The 18,631-nt window shown below is 40.0% G+C and overlaps 1 protein-coding gene across 2 annotated transcripts in view; it reads left to right on the top strand.

Moving 5' to 3' along the window:
• Positions 1–2,507: 2,507 nt before the first annotated feature.
• Positions 2,508–18,631, top strand: part of LOC115773443 (chemokine-like protein TAFA-5) — a 164,421-nt gene continuing 148,297 nt past the window's right edge. For both annotated transcript variants that reach the window (XR_004019099.1, XM_030720183.1), the window contains exon 1: positions 2,508–2,769. Coding sequence is in view for 1 of the 2 variants with exons in the window: in XM_030720183.1 (XP_030576043.1) it covers positions 2,658–2,769 (112 nt within the window). In the remaining variant the exon portion in view is untranslated. The remainder of the gene's footprint in view (positions 2,770–18,631) is intronic.

The following is an 18,631-nucleotide window of genomic DNA, read 5'->3' as shown; positions in this document are numbered from 1 at the left end:
AATCAGCCCCTAACTTTAAGCCTTAACCCCCCCCACCCCCGAGATAGTTCATTTATAATTATAAATTAGTTTTAAAAAATCACTCTCGTACAGATGAAGTTATGAAGAAGAAGCTGTAAAGACCAAAGCCATTTCTTGAACTGGGCTGTAAACATGGTATTTTCATGTCTCAAGATGGACATTTTAACATGAGAGTCTATGGGGACTGTAACCACCCTTAAATGTAAGGGAGGGATCTGGATTTGAATTAAAAAAGGTCTACTATTTTAGATTATTCTTAACATAAGTTAAAGAATATTGGTTCATAAGGACTTATATATACTGTATATATACATATATATATACACATACTGAGCTTTACTGTTTTATTACAACCAATGTGGTTACTAAAGCTTCACTTAAGTGCACCGCTACTGCAAAAATGAAGAGCAGGCATAGTTGGGAATCCATAAAATTAACCTTTTGGAACTGAGAGCCCACCTGACAGACCACCTTTATCTAATTCAAAACAGAATAGCAATTTCTTGGGCTTCATGATTGAGTAAATCACAGGGAGGCAGATTATTCACCCTAAAGACAACAGGATATTGTGGCCACAGACATTAGGATTAGTATGCATGGCAGGTTATGCTGAGGTGAGGCCTCCAGAGTCACATTGCCAGCAACCAGAGCTGTTACAGACACTGGCGCTGTCCGTGGTACCAGCGCGGCTCTGTGGGCTGAGCATTTGGCACTCTCCGAGGTACCAGCGTGGTTCTGTGGGCTGAACATTTGGCGCTGTCCGTGGTACCAGCGTGCTATTGTGGTGTCCGCCGAGCTGGCGCTATCCGCGGTGCTGAAGGTCCATCGCTTCCCTGTCCATGGAGCAGTTCCAAAGGTTCTGAAAGGTTCTGAGCTATCCGTGGTTCTGAAAACTAAAGCAGGCGTATCCAGAGCAAATGTATGCAGATTTAGTTGTGTAATATGATGGTAATTCAGTTAAAATTAAATAAATATTAAGAAAACGTGCTAAGAAATGATGGTCAAAAGTAAATCTGGGACCAATCCTTACATAGAAAAACTGTTAAATTATACATTATTATAAAAGCTACAGATCATAGTCTGCTTTACAGGCTTCCACTTGGTTAATGCAATGGCACGGGATTCATTTATATTCAGTATTACACAATATTATCCCACGTTTCAAAAGTATTAGAAAAGCATAGTAGTAAGAGTACTATAAAACTCTACTTAAATACAGTACTTCAGCAAATGTTCTCCCAATACTGTGGGGACAGTCTGAGGCGCACGAACAGAGTATTGATCTGTTTAGGACGAGACTCCCTTTACTGTGAAGGTGGTTCGATCGGCTGGTAACGTTATTGTATTCAATATGGCAATAAAATCTATTTCAAATTGAAGCCCGTGCTCTTCCAGATGCTATTAGTAACGCATTTGAAAGGGGAAGATAAAAAGAAAGGCTGTGCATGTGTATGGGTTAAAATCTTTAATTGCTAACAACTATCTTGATGAAAATCCCCACTGAGAGAAACACATTAACAGCAACATAAACACAAAAATATTTAACTTTTTCACCACTCTCTTGGTATAAATTTCTGAAATGGAAGAAGCTCATCTTGATCCCACTGTAAAAGACTTAGAATCATTCATTTGTTCCCGAACATATATTGTCTGTTGAAGGGATAAATTGTTTGTGGGGAAATCTCACTCAGACGTGATTGATCGAAAAAACAAAGCATATATGAAATCAATACATTGTAAGCAGTAATTTACGCCGATTTACCGACACAAAACGATTTCTTTTGGTGTAACAGCAGCAACCTGTTCTATTTCCTCTAAACCGCGACCTCAAGTGGCTTATTGCTGACGTAATATCGATTATGTGAATGTTTCACTTTAGGCAAAATCACTTGGAGTCGCACAGTGCGCACTTTTTCCTCTCCCACAGTCTGTCTGCCTCTACCCCTCCACTCTCTATCCTTCGGTTCCTTCTGTAAGCATGTTGTGATCTTAATTCCACTTCGTGCCCAAACCGAGAGCTTGAAGGACTTTTTTTCTCTTTTAAGACCAACCCTCTTTCATCAAGGCAGGCGTTTATTCACTGGATTTTATAAGACCTCGTTTAATTATATGTACATATACATATATTTTTGAACATAGTCTATGAGCTACGCTGTCGGGGCTGCTGAGACCGGAGAGAATCGAGGAAACCTACCACAGGTGAAAGGAGCTTTTACGACGCTGCGGTACAGATGATTAAACACTTTGAGCAGTAACTCAGCGCAATCTTCAGGCTTCGGTGCGCCGCGCTTCCTTTCGCTGAAACAGGGCGGAAATTGAGGCTAAAACACTTTGGAACAACTGCAAGGGACCAAGTTGTGTTTCTGAGCGAATATAAAACCAATGCGTTATTTCCCAACTGGGCTTTCTAAGGAAGATGTGACCTTTTCTGTTGCGCCCCCGAGGAGCAAATCGCAGCTTCTTCTTCCCCCCCCCCCCCCCCCCCCCCCCATTAGTTGCTCGAGCTTGACATGTCTTTTTATGGGATTACACGCGGAGATATGCTCACTGTAAGAGACCGAGCTGGATTGTGAATTTACTATCATTGCTTTTTTATTTGCCTCCATAACGAGGGAAGTGCTCTGGCTGTTTCTTCAATGGCTTCAGTATCAAGGTTGGCAAGACGCAAAGATGCCAGTCGCTGGCCGAGAATGTCGTCAAGTTTCTGGACTGTGGTGCTTCTGACAGCGCTGCTGCTTCTCTATTGCGGTAAGTCCCGCCGCTTGCTCTCTCTCTCGCTCTCTCTTTTGACCACACACACACACACACACACACACACACACACACACACACACACACACACACACACACACACACACACACACACACACACACACTGTACGGAGCGCTGGTGCGCAGTGGGTGACCGTGTCATGGGAGAATGCTTTGACAACAAAATTATGTGAGTGGTATTGGCAATTGCTCTCAGCGTATTGATTTCAGTAGTTGTCGACGTCTCATTTTTTGGGTTTTTTTTTATCTATTGGAAAACACGTACGGGACTCACAGCTGCGCGTGCACACTCTCACTTCAAGCCCCTTCCTGCTCTTATGTATGCATACAGGCACAATCAAGAGAGGACCCCCCCCCCCCCCCCCCCCCCCCCCCAAAAAAAAAGAAAAAAAAAAAAGGAGGGAATGTGTCTCATTGTCTTGTGAAGCTACTTTCTTTGGATTGGAGGAGGAGTGTGCCAGAGGCCTAATTAAGTCTCATGTGACTCCCATTAATTCTCCTTGTATCTGTCTCTCCAACACACACATCTCTGTCTTAAAGACTCTCAGACTGACTGAGTGAGGTCAGACTGTCATGCATTTGTCACATTGTTTCAAAGACAGATTCCAGAAGAAATATACAACAAATACAGAGAAGTATAAAGGATAAAAACCTGACTTTTTTATTTATGAAAAAACCCTTTTTAGTTGGACAAACAGTATTCTAGGCAGTAATTCAATAGTGCCCGAGGATAACCTTATTAGGCAAATGTATGCAAGCACATACACACACATGCTCACATACTATCCTCATCCTCCTCCTCTCTCTCTTTGGCTACTTCTTTGGCCACGGGTGTCTTTTCATTTCTTGTTCCCTGGCACCCTCACACCTTCTCTCCGTCTTGCTTTCCTTCTCTCACTCAAACTGCCTCTGACTCACTTATGAGGAGAAATCCAGCTGGCACACAGTGCTTCAGTCTGCTAAGTGTGAAAAAAATGGAGGCTATGTGCAATAGCCGTGATAAGCCCATTAAAAAAAAAAGTTATTTCATTAACAGCTGAGTTAATGGTTAATATAATCACCTTGTCCTGCAGGGCATTAGCTATGCTGGTGTTGTAACAGATTCATAATGTGATCATTTCGTTGAGTTTTCCTTACAGCAATGTGGACTGACCGCATCTCTTTCTTTTCCTTTTTTTCTACCTTTATTTTTTCCTCACAAAGGACAGAAGATTGAGTTTGCTTTGTAATCACACAGGCCTCAGGTTAATCAATGACGGGTTTAATTTATAGGAGCCGAAGCTACTGGGGGCTGGGGGTCTTTTTCTTCTTTTATGGTGCCTTCGGCCATGTCGATTGATCTGCTCGTATCCAATCATGGTGCTTGGATGTTTGCTTTAGTCTTTGAGCCCCCTTACCCCACCCCAACTATTTTGCAAGGACCTCAACCTCTTTATCTCGCAATGCCTCAAGCCTTCAGAGACTCAATAATCTGAGTAATAATCATTTGTGGATTTCCTGTATTTGCTCTTCTATAACCTCCTCACTCCATGCTGCTTGAACAGTATTTTTTTTTTATTATTTGGTACCTTTTGTCCAACAGTCTGCTTATGGGTCTCTTTCATTTTCATTACTACTATTATTGGTCTTTTAAACTAAAGTGCCAGGGCCAACTTTGTGCAGATTCCTTCCTTATTGCTCCTTGTTTTCTCTTTTTGGTTCTAATTTCCAAACATTTGAACTTACAGCTCAGTAGATCACACAGCCCCTTGTCACTGTTGGCTTTGCCTTTCTTTTCTCGTGTTTCAATTGTGTTTGAGCTTCCTCAACTGTGCAGCATTTCCGTTTTATGCTTTTCATATTTATTGTACCCTCTACTTTGTTCACATGTCCTTCGATGTCCTGGTCACACTGTTTTTTTTTTTTTTTTTTTTACAGTTTTTTCTTATCTTTGTCCCCATTTTGTGCTCAACTTTCTTTTGTTTAAAATTTTATGTTGTTTTCCTTGCACTCTTTGTAGCACTTGTTCATTTATTTATTTCCTCTTTTTACCAGATCTTTCATACCATATCATGTTTTGGTCTCTGAGCTGAGCTGACCAGTGCATGTTCCGTATGTTATTCTGTCTGAAGTCTCCGCTTTCTCAGCAGACTTCTTCTCTTCTCTTCTCTTCTCTTCTCTTCTCTTCTCTTCTCTTCTCTTCTCTTCTCTTCTCTTCTCTTCTCTTCTCTTCTCTTCTCTTCTCTTCTCTTCTCTTCTCTTCTCTTCTGATTGTTGTTTATTTTACAATGCAAACATCCATTAACATTTTGACAGCTTCTCTTCTTGTGAGAGTGATCAATTCATTCCCAATTCAACATCAAAATATTTTAACATAAGATGAGGGACATTTTGTGTTTTTAGAAACTGGAGCCCATAAACATTAGACATTTTTGCATGAAAGATGACAGTTATCAAGTCATTTGTTAATGAATATTCTACTACTGATTACTTATCTAATTACTTTTCTTAAAATGGCAGCTCTACTGCATCCTTTTACTCAAACGTAAGAAGGAAACCAACTGTCATGGACCCGGGGTTGTTTAGGGATGTTTAGGTTTTCTCTAGTTTAGTTTTTCCTGACTGTGGTTCTGTATTCTAGTTAGTCTCTTTATATTGTCATGTTTTAGCTCTCACCTACTTCTGCTCTTGGCTTCAATCTAGTTTGTGTTATTCCTGGTATCGCTGTTTATTCCTGCCTGCCTTGTGTTTCTGTGTCTGGCTTATTCCTCGTCTCAGTGTTTATCTTTTGTTCTTTGTGTCAAGTTAATCTTGTCTTCCTACTCAGTCGTGGCTCTCTTCCTGTTTTATTTTGGCAGTTGTTCTTCTTTGTATTTTGTGACTAGTTTAACTTCCTTCCTAGTCATTATGTTAGTTATTTACAGCTGTGTCCTCACCTTTTTCCCATGCTCTTGTTATCCTGTGTTGTATTTGTCCTCTGTCCTGTGTGCCCTCATGGCTGTGTGTTCCTCTGTTCCATGTTTTCTTGCAGATTCTTGGTTTTTGGATAAGTTGCTCCTATTCTGCTTCCCAGAGCATTTTTGTATTTTGTGAAAGAACTCAGCATTAAAGCTGCTTTAGGCTTATGTTGTTTTTCCGAGTCCTGCATTTTGGTCCATCTCCTGCCTGCCGCAAAACCACCTTGACACCCATAAATGCAGGACTAACCATTGATTTGTGTATATAAATGGCAATAAACACATATTCGTGGTAGTTATTTGTTATATTGATAGAAAAATGGTCCACAATATGCGAAGGATTTCAGGTTTTACTAGAAATTGATGAGCATATCACTCACAGGCTACATATTGAGGAGGGGCATAACTTCTGGGTCTGAATAATGAAGCCAAAGCTGAAGTTTCTTGAACTTGCAGTTTTTCTCATGGCCAGCAAGTTGGTCTTCAAGTTGCAAAAGACGTCAACTACTTTTAATCTTTACTGAGTACAGCATCGTGTTCATTTTTTACATTAACTTCCTCATTGGAGTCAAAAAGGACGATAAAGCAGGGCAAGCCTTACACGGTGATTTACAAGTTGTAAACCTATGAGCGTGTAAACTGGAACTCGTGTAGACTGGAAGTCTTTTTGCTGCCACAGCTAAAGCTTCAGATAGCTTCTGGGTCAGAGAAATGAAGCCAGTGCAGAAGTGCCTTAAACCTGCATTCTATCTCCATGTTTTATATTACCTATGGTTTCAAAACACCAATATGACAACCACAAACAGAAAAATGCTCAGCCCAGGACTTCACAACAGAATTTCACTAACCAAAGGATGACAGAACACTGGCTATATCCATCTTTTATATACAGTCTATAATATTGATATGATACTCCATCTAATGTAGTGTACTGAAGTACTGTGCACTTTTCACTGGCCAAAAAAAAAAAAGAAAAAGAAGAAAAAACCCCTCAAGTGTTTAAAAATATGTTACATCTTAGAAAATGTTCTTGCTTGATGGTTAGTAATGTATGGCTATTATTTATGCCGAGGGTAGTTTTGCTTTGCATTGTTGCTGTGTTTTGCAGCCAAAAGGGTGGTGGTGGTGGAAGTCTGTGATTATGGCTATGACTCATATGGTGCCTGTCACCTAGAATCAACATCCAACTTCACACAATATGCCATCCTCTCTCTGGCCCCTGTGAGAGGGAGAGATTGAAGAGCGAACAGAGGGAGACAGGGGGTGAGAGAAGAAAGGGAGAGAGAGAGAAGCAGAGGCACCGAATGAGGTGAGAGCAGCAGGTGACTTGATATCCTCTCTAATACCTTGATGAGGAAAGCAAGTGGTGCAAAGAGACACAGCTGAAAAGGGGAGTATAAAAAGAGGGATGAAGGCAAAGAAAGAAAGAAGTAAAGGAAAGACAAGCCCTGCTGAGGGTGAAATAGAAGACATGGTCAGAGGGTGAAAGTGGCAAAAAAAAAAAAGTGGAAGTAATCATAATGAAGGAAAACATTGGGAGAAGAGAGAGAAAAAGAGAGAGATAAATAAAAACAACTCAACAACCGAAGTGTTCAGAATGTATGTGTGGTGTTGGAAACATTAATCACACCAGAATGCTCCAGTACCTTTTGATTACATTACAAAGAAACCAACAAACAACAGCAACATTGTATTCCGTGCACTAGCTCCCTCCTCTGGAAGCTCTCAGCCGTGCATTTGTTTGCCAATGGTGCAATTATGTATTCATGAGACTGTAGTCCTGCATGTGAGCTTGGAGGAAGGCAGATGAGAGAGAGCCCACAAGGGTAGCTAATCAGCATGCTAATCTTAGCTTGGGATAGCTAAGGAATGTAACACGGCAGTGGTCCAGGGTCTGAACTGCAAACACACTGAGAGACACAGAGGAGAATGAGGTAAAATAGAGAAACAAGTAGAGAAAAAAATGCAAGTAGGAGGAGGAAGTGATAGAGAGGAAGAAAGGAAGAGAGGTCATGTACAACTCCTTTCTTATGGCAGCCTTCAGTTTTAGACATGTAGCAATTGCTGATTCATTCCACCCTCAGATATCATGCTGTGTGCAGGTAGATCCACCTACAGCACAGGCACATGCACAGCCAGATCTAAGCCCTGAAAAGCAGACACATATCAGAGACTGTAATGAATGGAACATCAAAGCAGGCACGCGGGTTACACCGGGGTGCACAAATGAGCGCATCATCAAGCAGTTGTTCAAGGTCGTTCAGAAACATCAATCACTTACTTGCACATACATGATCACCCTGCAAGGATACAGATTTTGAGCATGCTGAAAAGACACACACACACACACGCACACACACGCACACATGTGTGCATGCATTCCCCTGCTGTCAGGGACAAAAGCTCTCTGCTGCCTCTTAAAGCCATTCTCATCACATCACTCCGTCTCTCAGCGTGGTCTCCTGTGTTTCCTGCCTGTTTGTTTATGGGTCGCTGTACCTCTGCAGCTGTATTGATAGGTTGTTAACTGTTACTGAGAATTGCAGCCTGGGGGCATTTCACTCCATCGCCCGAAGAGCTCAAAACACATAGCCATGCATCGGTAGTGATTCGTCAAGGCTTATTTATGCTCACGTGCAAGCTCACATGCACACACTGTTGATGTTGCGAGGCTGATTTACCAACGGAGGAAACAGGACTTGACTGACCTCAAAAAAGCGCAAGAACTTGTAGGTGAACGCGTGCACATATTTGAATATCTTATCCTATTTTCAGCATAGCCTGGAGCCTCTTCCTCTGCAGGGAGGGAGACAGAGAGAGCAGCCACTGTCAGGGAACAGCAGAAAGGCTTGCAGATGGCCTGGGGACGCAAATTCATAAAGAGTCAACTTGTTGAGTTTTTCCACAGAGAACGCAAAGAGCCACATTATGGACCCCCGGAAATGGGGCTAGGGATCGCATGCATATTTGAACAACTTTTTAAAAGGCAGCTTTGCAAAATTTAAAGACCATGATGAGTGTCATTTGAAGGGGAGGAGGGGCGTTTGCCGTTATCATGTAATGACCGAGCCACAGATGGAAAGTGTCAAGCTTAGTAAGGCGAAGAACTAATATTAAGGATTTGACAACTTAACAGTATAAAATTTTAAACAGATATGGGAACTTTTTCAGTGTGTGGAAGGATATGGCAGCAAGGCCACACGCAGTGTTTTCTTTTGGTGTTTTTTTGCTCTGTTTTATATGCAGCACTTTAGTCAACTCACTGATGCTTTCTGCTGTGTGGAAATGATCAGTACATTTTCAATTTCAAGCATGGTGTAAGTACTTTTGGCTCTCTCTGAGGCAATGGGCATCTATCACTGTGTGAGTTTTAAAAATGTGTAGATATATTCACATTTGGGTCTGTGATAACACTTTATAATTAACCTTGTTAAATTGTAATTTTTAGAGTTTATTAAATTTATTGGCTAATGGTTATTTTCTGTTAACAAATATTAAAATAATTACTACATTAAGAAATAAATAACATTGTATATCAAATTTCATGTGTATCACTGTAGTCAGAATGTAATACATGCAAAGCAGTGTAGCTTTTACAATTCATAAAATATATATATATATATATATATATATTTAAAGTAAACTAAAGACAAATACACATAACTCCTTTGGAAAAACTGTGGTTTACTAAAGCTAAATTAGGAATAAATTGACTTTTCTTTACATTTTACTAACAACTGTTATAAGTGTTACTGGGACTGTTGGAAGCAACTGTATTAAAGCATGGGCTCAGATTCAGCTACAAATGTGGAAACCAATATGAGTGTGATGGTCAAACCAGTTTTAGTTGACCACTTTGGTCCAGAATGAAATATTTTAGCAGCTAAGGTTTGGTTCTTGTAACATTTTTGAAAAGACAGAATATATGCTGCTAACTTTGATACTCTAAATACCTGCAAAGGGTATAACATTTCCATTAGCTTCAGCTGTACATTGATTGGTTTAATACTAATGGGCAAATGCTAGTGTGCTAATGCACTAAATTAAGACGTTGAAAACATTAGCAGTTTTTGCATATGAATTTCAGAGAGTGTAGGGAGAATGAGGATGGGACATTGTCCAAAGTTGTTCTTTATGTGAATTACTAACGCTAACAAGGTTAGTTAAGCTTAGTTAGCTAGCTGCATCCATAAACTGGATGTGTGCAGTGCACAGGCTCTAATACCTGATAATTAGTGAGATGTAACAGCCAAATAAAATAGTAGAATTTCACTCAATGAAAACACAAACCTCGAAGGGCTGTAGCTAACAGCTGGCTATATTACAGTACCCATCTAAAAAGGTTTAGGCCTGTAATGCATGTGTGAAAATGGCTGTTGTTATTGTTAGCATACCAACATTACCATCTAATTCAAACTACTGCTGTACAACATCACAGAGCCACTGGCATGGATTTTCTTTAGTAACAGGTCTCAGTTCAGTTAAAGAGAAACATCAAACCAGTGTTTGTTTCTTTTTTTCTTAAAAACTAAAAGAATTCTCTGGATTTACATCAAAACATAAAGATCAAACAGAATTGTCTAAAAGCGACAGATGCATTGTTCTCCAAGCTCTCACTGAATCAATAAAGGTTGGCCTTTTAGGTAAGTACTCTACTTGAGTCTAATACACATAATACTCATGGATGAAGGTAAGCAGTCAATTATAGCCCCACTCTTTTTTATTTCCAATATTACTAAGTAATATGTTAATAGTATTGATTTTTAAATATACATAATAAAAGAATGCATTGTCATTCATTGTAAAGTGGATGTTCACATACAGTGTGTACATACATGTAGTGACTGAATATACAAGCATGATACTGACTTGTAAGAGCAACATGTTCCTCCAAAGCTGCTTTCATGGCCCCAGAACAGTTAGCAGCTACAACAGTTAGTCAAGTTGTTGACACAGAGATGCAGTAAAAGTTGCATCAAAGCTTCTTCCCTGTCTCCTTGCTTCATCTTCAACAGCCTCTCCTTTTTTTCTGTCTTGCTCAGTTCCTTCACCTGCACCTTTGTAACCAGACTGTGCCGTGTAAAGGAAAAAAAAAACATAGATGTCATAATGGCACGCTAATATGCTGTGACATTTACTTAATGTGAAAACAAATTGCAAAGTGTTTGCTGTTTGCAGTTAGGCAAAGTATCACCGTAGCCGCCTCCGTGGCTAATTGCACCTTAAATGCTGCGTGTCCCATCATGAATTAATTTGGTGTCAATGTGACTTTAATTGCCATTAAAACTACATGTGCAGTATTTACATATCATGTTATGAGTGGTGTATGACTGCAGGGCTCAACAGGTCACAGTCAAAGAAAAGGGTTGTTTGTGTATAATGATTGTATGTGGTATGCAAATGTGAACTTCTCGTCCAGCTCTCCAGTGGCAACAAAAATGAGGATTTTCTTATTCAGGAGCCTCGTTCTGAGCTTTTGACAGAGAAAATGTGATTAATGGTAAGTTTTTGAAACCAATCTTGGAAATTGTGTGAGATGGCTTAATTGGGTCAAAATCCGGACAGAGACTCGCGGTGTGCTCCTGCCTCGAGAGGATTCATGGATGTGCACTTGTGCTTGTTTTGCCTTGGGCTTGTAAGCCCATTCAGAGAACGATGCTAAAGCTACTCCCCTTTATTACTGCAAGAAGCAATTGCTTGGAAGAAAATGCCAGAATGGTGCTTTGAATTCCTGGAGGGGCCCATCACTGAGACGCAGCCCACAGAGCTGAGACAGCTAGCATCTGGAGCAAAGACATGGCGGTAAAGTGGAGGAAGAAAAGGGGGAGGAGGGAGATGCAGAGAGAGGGAAAGAGGGAGCAGGATGGCAGAGAGGCAATGAGAATGAGAGAGTAGGAGAGGGAAGAGAGATAGACATAGCGCACATGGGAGACAGAGAAATGGTGAGTGTGAGACAGTCAGAGCAAGGGGTTGACGAGGGAGCAGTAGAAAGAGCTTAAGAGAGGGGGGGGGAAAGAACTGCGCAGGCAATGAGACAAAAGACAGACAGACGAGAACACTCAGACGGTCCACCAATTGACAGCCGGTTGGGGAATAAAGTCAGCTAACACAATGAAGCAGTCGGCAGACAGACTTGCCGCAGAGTAGCCGTGAGGCTCTCAGAAGTAGAAACAAATATTACATTAGAAGAGACAGAAGCCATTTGTCACAGTGGGAGGCCTGAGAGGTAGTTAAGCTGTAGAATATAGGGACCCGTGGCCTGGTTGATGCATGTCGCCTCGAAGAGGAAATTGTGCTGAAGTCAACTCTGTTCAATCAATTGTCTAGTGTCCTTCGATGACTCCCGTGCTTAACAACATAACACCGGCACAAAGTTTTGCCAGCCCAACTCTTGAGAACTTGTTATGGGGCCTTGAGGACCTCTTCTCAATTCTTTTCTTCCTCGTTTTCTTCCATTCACGCCAGCTTGTCAGCCACACCACCTCCAAATCAAGGCCCAGTGACATACATGCTGACAGCCAGAATTCAATGTTAATGTTTTTAGAAGATAAATCTTCTGGATGTTTATGGTCTAAATGACAGCTGCACTCTGTCTGCACCCACATGCTAGAGACAGTTGAGATTCTGAAATGGTTTCAAGGATTGTCTGTCAGTCTGACACCTGGTCAGTCAGTCAGTCATTCAGTCAGTCAGTCAGTCAGAGTTTTGGCTCTGTGCCCTATGGTGCATTACTTTCAGCTTGAAATGGCTTCATTCAATAATAGCTGGAGTATGTATGTAACAACAAAAGCATCTGTTTTCTTACTTTCAGTCTTTGCCTTTCTCCCTCTCCTTGTATCTCTCCATTCCTCCCTCTTTCCCTTTCTCCTTCTCCTCAACCTAAGCTGCTGACACTATGATTGATATGGAAATTACATTGTGCTTGCCCTCATTTATCTTGCAGTGTTGCTTGTTGCTGCTCCAACAACCATTTTGGGATGCAGAAACAAACTGATCTGCAGCTGCTGTTGCAGAGAGAAAAAGAAATATACAGTAAAGATTTGATTTGAGACTGTGTGTTGCCCAGTGGATGAGCAAGGTTTCCTGCTTTAATGGAAAAACTACCACTGTGCCTACAAGGCAGTAACCTTAATCTTTCCTGAGATGTATAGGGAGTCTCAGAAGCAACAAATGTTACTAACCAGAAAATTCAAACATATCATGGAATAGACAAATACATAAATAATACAGTGCAGTTAAAAATGTATTTATAGCTCCTTCCTTCCTTTCTCTCTCTCTCTCTCTCTCTCTTTTATTTTTTTTTACCTCCAAGTCACCCATGAAAGTGAATTTTTAGCTTCCGTGTCCTGTTTGTGGGTCATAGCACACATTTACTCTAATTATTTTGCAGTCAAAGCATTTTTCCATTTTCTTGTTTTATGCTTACATGCCACCAAAGAGCTGCCAGATTACCCTTCTTTGTCTTTTGAAGTAATATTAAACTTGATGCTTGTCGGCATTAATGACTATATGAATAGCCACATTTTCAGTGTCTGTTATCATTCCTTTTATTTCATTAACAATTGATCTAACAGACCTAACACAGCAGAGTTTTACACCAGATACCCTTCCAGACAACCCCAAAGAGGAGTTGTGTCTTTGGCTAGAATTAAACCAGTGACCTTTCACTTGCCAAGTAAATGTCCACTACAGTATGGCGCTAAACTAACTATTGATGCAATATGAGCAACCTTTTCAGCTGTTTATCCATTACATTTATCTGACAGCTTGTTACCTTTAGTTATTTCTATCCACTACCTGCCAATGTCCTAATGCCAAAATGTCACTTTTTCATGCACTCTCAGTAAGAGCAAAGTTACTCAGCTATCCAAATTATTCCCATCCATCCATCCATCCATCCATCCATCCATCCTCTTCCCCTTATCCAATGTAGTCACTGTGACATTGACTGTTGGTTTGTGAAGGTCTGTTTTAAAGCCTTAATCTTAGCATTATGACTCTGGCCATTTTTGTTATTTGGATGATAGGATGGAGTTATCAGCTATCACCTATTGCTATCAAACTTGGTTAGAAATTATTGCTGCTGTATGGGTGCATCGCATCACTACAGATAACCACTAATTAGCAAGACATAATATACAAATAAAATGTTAGACCTTCACTTCACAAAATTGCAGCATATTCTTCTTACACTGGCGTACCTCTTACAATATATGGCCAATAATTGCCTAGCTGGTGGCTAGCCTACTAATGTACAGTTTTTACACTTAATATATTTTAAAGGGGTGACGTGAAAAACGAATCCCCCACACAGCTGCCATGAAGGTAGACGTTAGCTATAGAGGCCAGCTCTAGTTTTTGTACAAGGCTATAAACATGTTTATTTCTGTTGTAAAGCTGTAACATTGAAGTTTATGGAATTTGAGTCACTTTTGGAGGCAGCCTCAAGTGGCCATTTGTAGAACTGCATTTTTTGGCACTGAGGTTGCCATTGGGCTGATTCCATATTCTTTTCACATATCCCGCATATCCTATGTTGGATCTTATTAGAGATATAGGTATATTCATCTTTATACAGCTAGTTTATTATTTTTAACAATCATAAAACACAAATGATAAATGTGCTTGTTTGCATGAAGTTAGTCATTTACAGTCAGAATGCCACTCTCTAATCCAACAGATGTTCGAGATGACAGAATTCAGAAGGCAGCAAGTTTCACTGGAGCTTAAAAACTTGGTACTGAGTCTCTTTTTGCTATGAGAATGTTTGAGTCTACATGAGTTAAGATTTATAAACCTCAGTGTATAATCCTGATCTCACTCTACAGCAGCAGGGAGGGCTAATGGTAAGACAGAAAACACAGGAGGATGTTTCTGCCTGGAAAGAGATGAAGCAGTCAGATGAAATAAGTAGCTAAGCTGAACTGTTGCAGTTTTTTGCTTCTTGGGAGTTTTTTAAAGCTTCCGGGAACTTTTAACACAGTTTCAATCCAAGACCTTAATTTGATAGATGTATTTTTCTAAATTAAAACTGTTCTACATTTAAACAGTTGAGAGTAAATGCAGCAGAATAGTTGTATGTATGCAGTATCTGTACTGATGACTATTTTAGAGTATGGTTACAGTGCTCATTATACACACTAGGCCCTGGTCATCACAACTACGTCCTTCTGCACTGTATTCCTTCCAGAAGATAGCTACTGCCTTAAACATTGAGTCCAACAACCGCAGAAGCTCTAACTTTCCTTTGCCTTGTCTGATTATTACCAAAATAAATAGCACCAGTCAAGATGGAAGCAATACAAGCCTAAACAGTTTTAAACCCTTGCTCAAGTACTTTGTGACCAAATTTAGATTCATTTGAGACATCTGGGTTGCTGCACTAAAAAAACTTCTCTTATCCTAACTTGCTTTTGCTGTCAGTTTCCGTACATACTTGTGACACTTGACATTTATTCAAAACTCCTGCTCTGCTTTACCAAAGAATGATAAAGAGAGCCAAAGACTGGAGTCTCAAGCTGTAACATCAATGCTTATTAACACAAAAAGGGCAGCAGTCAGTCTAGTAAACGTCTGCAGACTACTCGAAAGCGCTGTTTTGCATATTGTGTCTGGTCAGTCTGACCCAGACAAAAATATTTCAGGAAGTATTGGGTGTCTCCTAAAAATTGCTGAAGTATAAATTGCTGTATTTCTTCTTAATATCAGGATTCTTTTAGCAAGCTTTGCACTTTTTTGACCCCAAATTGTATGCCTGATACTCCAAAAGATATACAACTTGAATGTTTGATGGTCTGGTCTAGAGTACAGTAATATATCCCAGCACTAGCTACTTCCTAAGATTCTGTGTCTTTTGTTTGTTTGGTGTTTTTTTTTTTTTTTTTTTTGCAAGAAATATGAATAAATACGCTGCTGTGGTTTGAGCAAGTGAGATTCTTTTGTCAGCCATCACCTCTGGGGCCCTGTCGTGTAAAAGAAGATCCCTGTCTGCTTTTTTCTCTTTGCCCCTGTGACACAGTCTGAGGGAGAGATGGGCAAGACACAGCTATAGAGGCAGACATGCAAGCGAGCAAACCCAGAACGAGTGTGAGAGGCAGAGGGGTGGGACAGAAGGTTAGTACTGCTGCAAGGGATACAGTAGAAAATGTTGCCTGAAAGTGTTCAGTGAGCTGCAGCAGTGTAACTCCTGCTGATACCCCTGGACATGCTGAAACATGCCTATTTATGCATGCATGGGAGACTGGAGGAGATTTTTTATTTCTCTCATGCACTCTTGCTATCTCAGTGCCCCCCTCCCCCAAGCATCCTCAGTGCCTCCCGCACAAACTCTCCCCACAAGCCACCGGCAGTGATAAACCCTTCCATTGTCACAGTGACAGCATAACATGCGAGTTATGCCTGCCTTTTTAGGTTTGAAGAGCTCATTATGACTTCTAAGCGGGGATCCTATAAGCAACAATGTACTGTATGTGATTTGACAACCAGTGTTAGGAGTGCTGTATTCAGCTAAGAATCAGATCATGGTTTCTTTTTATTTCACATTTACCCCCCGACAATTTCTCCCCGGGTTCTATTCATGTAAGATATCATCTAGGAATGCATTCAGATGGTACAAATGGCCAAGTGCCATTAGTAAAAATGACACATTTTGACTCTGATAATTTAATACGATATTGGACTCATATAACTCTGAAGAAAACATTATCTAATCTCAGGCATAAAACCAGAATATTGTCAGTCATTATTTCCTGGAAAAAGATGCAATTTACATAATTTCAGGGCCATCTCTCACCAAATGGACCCTGTGTGAATATGATTTTTGCTCAGCCATTCATACCTGTGTCTTTAACTGGGGCTAAGTTCTTTAAACCCATCTACATCTATTCTGGTCAAATGGGTGCAGAAATCTCAAATCTTAAAACCTGGATGAATTCCTTTCAAAACTTATCAGTCAGCATTGCTGCAGAAAATCCTCCACAAAAGTCAGTTCCTATTTCACTGCTTATCATTTGAAAGCTTTTGCTAAATAAATATTAAAGGGCAGGTGTTATTGCCGAGCTCTCCATTCCTCGTGTATTTTGTGTTGTCAGGTTCAGGCAATATTAAAGGGCAGGTAAAAATTGCGTTTTACTTTAAATTTTTGTTTAAACTAGTTAAAGTTAACAGGCTTCTTAGTGACAGAAATCTTTTCCTTGGTGTCAGTATAGCAACCCATATGCCCCAAGGCTATCGCAGAGGCCTGGGTTCAAATCTGCCCCAAGGCCATTTGCTGCATGTCTTCCCCCTGCTCTCTATCTCAGCTTTCCTGTCTTCTCTTCACTGTCGTATCTCAATAATATAAAACCTTGTGAAATCTGATGCATGTTATAGACCAGTAATCCAATATCCATCCATGTAGAACTCAAACTATTTGTCAATTTATTGACTGAACAGCTTTAATAGCCAATTAATTGAATAAATATTTTTTTATTGAAAAGCAATTAACCTTTGATGACTCCACCTTTAGGAAGGGCAAAATTATTATTATTTTAATTGCTTTATTGTATTTGACAGTTAGGTAGCAACAATAACATAGTAATATTGAGGTAATAGGTTCATAATAAAACACTAAAAAAAATAACATAGCATTACCATATAATTATTGGCATAAAAATGTGGCAAAAACTATATTAATAGGTCACCATATAGTTACCAAATTACAAATAAGGTTTTACTCATTTGCACTCATTGCTTTTGGCTTCTCATTGCCCTGCTACATAAATTTTAGTCAATACTGATATTAAGTGATTACCTGAGTTTTTGATTGGTAATTACATGATTATTACCTTTTGAACCTTTTGATATCCTTTGAACAGTTATCCTTTGAACAGTTATCCTTTGAACGAAGACTGCCACCTTTTTTGTTTTCTTTCTTTTTTTTAAGAACAAGAAAATAATCAGCTGGTCATGACATAAAAAGAAAATAACCATCAGCTGCTGGCGTGCAGAAAGTAATTAAAAACTTAGCTGCCCTTTAACCAGCTACAGCTGTAAAATGTTGCACTGAGTAATTAACTTTTTACATACACACTTCCTGACTTGACTAGATATTAATACTTTAGGCTCTATGAAGCATTCTCTATCGCTAACAGTTACTGAGTTTCTCAGTCCGACCGTATGGCTGTCAATCATATGTTATGGTGTGCATATTGTAGAGAAAATAGAGAAAATGTATTGTCAGTGAATGTTTTGCAGATACATTACAAGCACGTGTACATTTTGTATTAACAACTGAAAAATCAATGATGAGGTTTTTCTACAGATTTGTTACTCGGTGTCGCATCCACCAAGTAACAAATGGGAGTGTATTTCCTGCACCTCTCAAATCATGAATAATTGTGACTCTATAGCAATTGTGTAATTGCTGTAGACCAAATTGTATATCATTGACTCAGGGCTTTACTGAATTCCATATATTATACTGGGGTGGGGGGAGGGGTGGGAGGGTGATTTCATTTTGATAAAAAATGATCTGTTATCACAGGAAGATGCATGTGTCACCCGCTCCCCAATTAAATCAGAAGCTTTCTGTAGCAAGCGTCGGTTGATGAATCAATCCTACACACTCACATAAATGTAATTACTTCATTGGTCAATGTCTGGGGAGACCACATCGAGCTCCGTGTACCCAAAGCCTTCAGCAAAGAAATGAATGGAGAGAACTCCTCACCATTTCACCCTCCTCTTCATCTCCTGCAGGATCTATCCCATACAACTTAATTACAACTATAATCATTCTGTAAGAGCAGAAGTTATCCTGTTATCAATTCCCTTTGGCCCCTGGAGGACATTACAAGTGGGGGATATGAATTTCACATCAAAGTAGACAGTACCCCCTTTCATACCCACCTACACCCAAATTC

This window comes from Archocentrus centrarchus, chromosome 23 (genome assembly GCF_007364275.1).
Source record: "Archocentrus centrarchus isolate MPI-CPG fArcCen1 chromosome 23, fArcCen1, whole genome shotgun sequence".
Taxonomy (NCBI): Eukaryota; Metazoa; Chordata; class Actinopteri; order Cichliformes; family Cichlidae; genus Archocentrus; species Archocentrus centrarchus.
The sequence above is the reverse complement of the archived record's forward strand: the minus strand, read 5'-3'. Positions and strand labels throughout refer to the sequence as shown.